The sequence below is a fragment of the Parus major genome, chromosome 1 (assembly GCF_001522545.3).
Source record: "Parus major isolate Abel chromosome 1, Parus_major1.1, whole genome shotgun sequence".
Lineage (NCBI taxonomy): Eukaryota > Metazoa > Chordata > Aves > Passeriformes > Paridae > Parus > Parus major.
In genome coordinates this window covers 102,130,265-102,136,752 of record NC_031768.1, presented here as the reverse complement: position 1 = coordinate 102,136,752, position 6,488 = coordinate 102,130,265, and the positions used below count along the sequence as shown (strand labels likewise).

The following is a 6,488-nucleotide window of genomic DNA, read 5'->3' as shown; positions in this document are numbered from 1 at the left end:
TGCTGTCCCCCTGGATACACACGGTCCCCCTTGGAAGCATGTTCTCACCATGGCATTTGCTAACGCCCTGGATGAGGCTGTCCCCATGGAGATCCCCTCTCCCTCACCCCTCTGAGGGCACACTGGGGGTGTGCTCTATCCCTGCCCACACAGGATAATCTCATGGGACAGGCTGTGTGTGACTCAGGAGATGATACCCCACTAGCCAGGCTGAAGATGCTGATAGCCACCATGCCCAGAGCTTGTCCATGAGGACTGTCTGAGCCAGCTGGGAAAGCAGATGAAGAATGGGGAGAGAGGTATGGAAACACAGCCAGGAGCCACCTCAACCCCACAGGGACCTGATCACCATAGTGGGACCAGCAGGGCTCTGCTGTTCTGTTTGTGCCCCTAATTATCCCTGTCGTGTGTGTGGGCTGCTGGTGGCCTCCCAGCCCTTGCCATGCTCTGAACTGTCTCCATGGAGACCCTTTAAGGGCTCCATCATGTACTCATCAGTGGTATCACTTAATCAGCTGGGCCCTTCCTTATCCCTTCATCATCCCTCCACAGAATCTGCTCAGTTGGAAGGAACCCACAAGGAGGTAAGTTCAACTCCTGGCCCTGCACAGCACCATCCCCAAGAGTCACATCATGTGCCAAAAAGTACTGTCTGAATGCTGCTTGAACTCTGTTGGGCTTGGTACTGCCCTGGGGAAGCTGTTCCAGTGTCCATTCACCCTCTGGGTGAAGAATCTTTTCCTAATATCCAACCTGAACTTCCCCTGACACAACTTCAAACCATGCCCTGACATGGGAGTGTCACTGGTCACCACAGAGAAGAGATCAGTGCCTGCCCCTCCTCTTCCCCTCCTGAGGAAGGTGGAACTCTGATGAGGTCTCCCCTCAGTCTCCTCTTGTCCAGGCTGAACAGACCAAGTGACCTCAGCTATACCTCAGATGGCTTCCCCTCAAGGACCTTCACCATCCTTGTTTCCCTCCTTCAGACTCTCTCCAGTGGCTTAGTGTCTTTTTTATTTTGTGATGCCCAAAACTGCCCCCAGCACTTGAGGTGAGGCTGCCCCAGTGCAGAGCTGGGTGGGACAATCCCCTCCCAGCTCTGCTGGGGATGCTGGGTCTGATACACCCCAGGCATGGGAGTGACTCGTGACTCATGTTCAACTCACTGTTGACCAGCACCCCCGGGTCCCTTTCCACAACACTGCTTTCCACCAAATAATCTCCCAGTCTGTATGTGCATCAGGGTTGCCCCATCCCAGGTGAAGAATCCTTGTTGAACTCCACACACTTGGTGGTTGTCCAACTCTCCAGTTTGTCAGCAGCCCCTCACAGTTTATTACTGTCTGTGAGCTTGTTTAGTCCAAACTCCCAGTCCTGTGTCCAAGTCATTTATAAAGATGTTGAAGAGCACAGGACTTCTCATCCCTTCCTCATCTCTTTGTTATCCTGCTTTGAATCCAATGATAGCCCAAGCCCCAGACTGATGTAACCAGGTCAGAGGCTGGTCAGAGGGGCTGGTGCCAGGGCACTCCCATCCCTGCCCAGCCCGAGATCATTCTGGGCTGTGGCTCCTGTGGATCCTGTATCCTGGATCCCACCCTGCTGGCATGCTAGTGTTTCTGGGGGTGAGAGTGGTGCACACACACACACACACACACACACACACACACACACACACAACTGCTGCAGGCACAGCTCTTCCTTCCACACGTTCCCACCTCTCCTGCTGCTCCCAGTAGCTCCATGCTGTGAACCCACCTGGTGCCATGGAGCCTCCTAGCAACCCCAGCACTGTGCCTGGCCTTGCTCAGGTGAGGGATGCCACAGCATTCCATGTCCCACAGCCTGCCCTGCCCTGCTGCATTCCCTGCCCCACTCTGGATGCACTGGGATGCACTGCAGCTGCATCCCAGCCACTGGATGGCATTTATCCATGGGGGAACCACGGAACAGTAAATGGGATATTGATCGGGTGCCTTTGTGGAAATTAGTGCAGAGCAGAAGAGCAGATGGATTGATTTCTGTCGGGGTTTTGAGCTGTCAGTGTACCTTGGATTAGCAGCTCCAGAGTAATAACACCCCAATTCATTCACAGATCTAGAAGGTCCATTAGTGGCCATTCCCCAAGCTCAGCTGAGTCTCAGTCATCTCTGTTCTATGGGGACCCCAGCCCCATGTGCCACCTACATTGTCCCCTCCTTCCGCAGAGGACAGGGATGCTCCAGAAGGCAGCACAGTCCTGTGCCTGGGTCCATTCCGGTGCCACAGTTTAATGGAGCACTGCTGATCCTACATGATGCACAGCAGTCCTGGCCCAGCTGGGAAGAGCCAGCCCTCCTGCCCTCCTGCTCTGCTCTCCTCCCACCCCAGTGCTCCCAGTATATCCAGTATGCCCACAGATGCTGCTCTGAGGACAGGCTGCTGCAGTTGCTAGGGATGGGGAGAAATGAGATTTCAGGGTTACACAGGGTGTGAAGGCTCATCTTGGTGCCTTAACAACCCAAAATCTTCAACTGGGAGTTTGATACCATCTGCTGCCAGCACCTCCCAGGGAAAAGCTGGAGTAGGGTTTATCTCAGTATCTTTGGTGTGGAATATTCCATGAGCATGGAATAAGTGTTAATATTTACTCGCCTGCATGAACTTTGTTCCCACTGATGCCATCAGACGCCCTCCAGATGGGATGCAGGGTGGCTGCTCCCCAAGTTCCCAGGAAGAGACAGGAGGCACAGCGCTGATTGATCCCACTCCAGGTTGGGAACAAGAGAAAACTACAGGATGGATGGAAATGTGGAAAGCCCGGCTGGGAAGCCCACACTGCTGCCTCTCCTCAGCACCTGCAGCTATTCCCCAGCAGCTTTGGGGCCGGGTTCTGAGGCTGTGTGTGTTCATCTGACTGCTGTGATGTTCCCATCCAAGGGATGCCATTCCTGGGGCACACAGAAGAGCCAGGGAGCAGCACATAATTACCCTGGGACTGGCTGGGAGATGAGCTATGATGCATGGATGCAAAGGTGGTACTGCAGCACAAGTCCCTGCACCCTTGCATCCCTGCACCTGTGTCCCGTTCCCCTGCCCATAGGTGGCCCTGGGTCCCTGCACTGCCACGTCCCTTTGTCCCTGCTCCTGTGTCCCTCCACCCCAATGTCCCTGCACCCCTGTGTCCCTGTCCCTGTGTCTCACTCTCTGTCCCCAGGCCTTTGTGCCTATACCCCTGTGTCCCATTACCTGTCCCCCACCATGTCCCTGCAACTCCTGTGTCCCTGCACCCCTGTGTCCCACCCCCTGCTCCCAGGCACCTCTGGACGAGCACTGGGGACAGCTCTGTGCCATGTCCTTGTGCCCAACAATGGGTTTGTGTTCCCTGGGTGGCTGTGCTGGCTGTGAGCTGCTCCACCGGTGGCTCTAGTGACAGGGATGTGCCATGGATCCTGTCAGCACCTGTCTCCTTGGGGTGTTCCCACTGCTGGGCCCACAGGGAATCTGCTTTATTTATGGACTGCCAGACCTGCATCCATGCCAGCAGGACCTGTCCAGGCGGGGCTGGCACTTGGTACCTGCCGTAGGGTGAACCCACAGTGGGGGATTGCACACCTCGATCCAGGGGATCTGGCAGCTCTGCTGGTGTCCTGGTCAGAAAGATGGGCACCGTGAGAGGCTGTCCAGGGAGGGCTGCGTCCGGCTGAGGAATTCATGGTCCTGTGCCACCCCCGGGGAGAGACGTCCTTCGTCCTATGTCATCCCCAGGGGCAGGACCGCCCGGAGGCCGGGGATGTGCGGCAGGGTGCCCGGGACCAGCCGGCCGGGGCTCTGGCCACTAGATGGCCCCGCGGCTCCACTGGCCACCCTGACCCTCCTCCGGGACCCCCGGCCCGGCATCCTGGGGCTCGGGGTGCAGGGGGCGAGAGGGAGGGTGCAGCATGCAGCGTGTCCCTAAACCCTGCCCTGCTTGGGGGCCCTGCCTCCAGGTAGCATCTCCTTGTCACGACCTGTCCTAGCGAGACGATGCGAGGTCGAGTCTTTTACGGGCCACCAGCCAAAGCCCAGAGCAGCCTGTCCCTGAGGAACCCTGGGGACAGGGACACAGAGATGCAGGAACACGGTAGTGCCTGGGCAGGGAGTGGGACACATGGAGGGGCAAGGATACAGAAGTGCAGGGACACGGGAGTGGCCTGGACAGGGGAGTCTCGGGATGTGGAGGAAGAGCAGGCCATTGTCCCCCTGCCCAGAACTTCCTCCTGTGCCCAGAGGAGGAGGAAGAAGAGGAGGCGGAGGAGGAGGCGGGGGAGGGATGGAGATTGTCGCGCTGCCGGTGTCCCTCTCACCGTGTGGCTTGTGGCCATCGTGTGACGGCTGAGCACGTCGGTGCTCTGTGCAGGTTCCCTGGGGCTGTTGGGTTAGGGGCAGCATACCGAAATCCAGGTACTTGTCTCGGGGCTGGAAAGGGGAGGAGGTGTCACTCCTCACTGGAGGCAAGGAGGGATTCTATAGGAGGGTGGGGGCGAACAGACCCTATGAGGGGTTCCCAAGATGAGGGGATCCCTCACTATCCAAGAGAGGGATGCCGGGTAGGACCCCTTCAGTATCCTATGGGATGAGGGCCAGGGAAGACTTTCTGTACTTTGCCCTGCATCAGAATTACCCCAGGGAAAGGGATGGGATGAGATTTCGGCCCCTCCCAGGGAGGATGAGGGGAAGACAGCCCCAGCCAAAACGTGAGACGCAGCCTCTAGGGGGGCAGGGGTCGCTTTATCCAGAGACTGCAGGAGGCGGGAGAGCGTGTTGGGAGGTGAAACATGCCCCAGAAGGGAGAAAGGACAAGGGGGGAACTCCTGTCCCGATCCCCATCAGGTGAGGGTTTAACAAGGAGGGGGGTTGTTGCCCTCCCAGATGCCAGATTCGTGAGGGCACACCCAGTACCTGCCCCACAAGGAAAGCGCTGCCAGCCCCCTCCACCACCCCACACCGGGACTTCCACCCCTGATCCCCTCCCAGCACCGGGGAGTGACATCCCGACCCACTTCCCACATCGGGACCAGCCTCTCGACCCCCGCCCCACACGCGGGACCCCCACCCCACGTTGGAGAGTGATGTCCGCCACCCTCGCCACCCCACACCCCCCGCCCATCCTCGCTCCTCGGAGCCCCGGGGCCGCCGCTCGGCGCAGCAGGTGCGGGGCGTGTCGCGATCGGACGTGTCGCGATGGGGCGTGTCGCGGCGGGGGCGTGCCCGCAGCCCGCGGGCGGTGCAGGGGTGTGCGGGACCGGGATGGTGCCGGGATGGTGCCGGGATGGTGCCACGGCTCCTCATCGCGCTCCTTCGCTTTTTCAGCCGCGGGTTCCTGCGGGCGGGGGACGCCGCTCCCGGCCCCGAGGCGCTACAGGTAGGGACGCCGGGACCTCCACCCCGAGGGGTCCCCCGCACCTCCCTCCCAGTCGGGACCCTTCTCTTCTCAACCCGGATTTCCATCCCCGACCGCGCCCCCCCCCCATTCGGGACCCCAATCCCACCTATCTCCCGTTCCACCTGGGACCCTCCACACCCCCCTCCCCACCCCCAGCCCTTCCCCCCGGGAACGCGGACTCGCCTGCCTGGGGCTCCCACCCTCGTCCCCTGACACCTGGGACCCCCGATTCACCCGCCCGGCTACTGGGGACCCCCACCCCGAGCACCTCATCTCCCACCCGGGACCCTCAACCCTTCTCCCCTCCCAAACCACGACACGCGACCCTTCTCTCCCTCCGGGGACCCCCATTCCCACGGCCTCCCTTCCCGCTCGCTCCCGGGGACGGGGGGCTCCCCGTGTTTGTGCCCTGGGGCGGCTTTGGGAGCCGGGGCTCCCGACTCGCCGTGCTCGGCGCTCTCAGGGGTAGGGGGCGATGGGGCCGGGGCTTGCTGGACTCCCCATCCCTTCCCGCACCAGGGGCGAGGGGGCTTCCCCGAGCACGTTTGCACCTGCTTGTCTTCCCCTTTTCGCTGGGGGGCTCTGAACCCCACGGGGAGAGCTCGGCAGGGAAACTGAGGCACGAATGGGGCTCCCGAGGCGGGGAACGACGGTGGTTTTGGGCTCCTCCCGCCTCCCCCGCCCACCCGAGGCTTGGGGACACGCTGGGTTTCACGTAGGAAGGAGGCAGCGGGTTGGGGGGGGGGGGGGGGTGCGGATCCCGGCGGGATCCCGGGAGGAAATGGGCAGGACTGGGGGGGGTGGGGGTGTCGGAGGGGCGGCCCAGTCCCAAGGGGACCCCCACGCCCTCCCGCAGCCGCGCCAGGAGCCAGACCGTGCCATGGGGACTCTCCAGGACACTGTGAGCGACCCTGGGGAAAGGGGTACCCACGGGGTCCCGGGGGATCTGTGGCCTCGGGCTGGGGGTCCGTCCTGTCCTGAGGCGTCTGGGGTGCGATGTGCTTGGGAGTGTCTCCGTTCCTCCAGGGGGGCTGGAATCCTCCCGTCCCCGTGTCCCCTTGCCCCGCTGGCAGTGGGAGCCTCA

The 6,488-nt window shown here is 61.1% G+C and overlaps 1 protein-coding gene across 2 annotated transcripts in view; it reads left to right on the top strand.

Annotated features, from left to right (window-relative positions):
* The window catches only part of PDE2A (phosphodiesterase 2A), a 41,549-nt gene that overhangs the window by 13,218 nt on the left and 21,843 nt on the right, over window positions 1-6,488 (top strand). Inside the window, exon 2 of one of the 2 annotated variants that reach the window (XM_015633595.2) lies at window positions 5,332-5,383. In XM_015633595.2, coding sequence (XP_015489081.1) covers window positions 5,332-5,383 — 52 coding nt within the window. Of the gene's footprint in view, window positions 1-5,331; window positions 5,384-6,234; window positions 6,306-6,488 lie in introns of those variants that run through there. The other variant, XM_015633603.1, reaches the window with a different exon arrangement.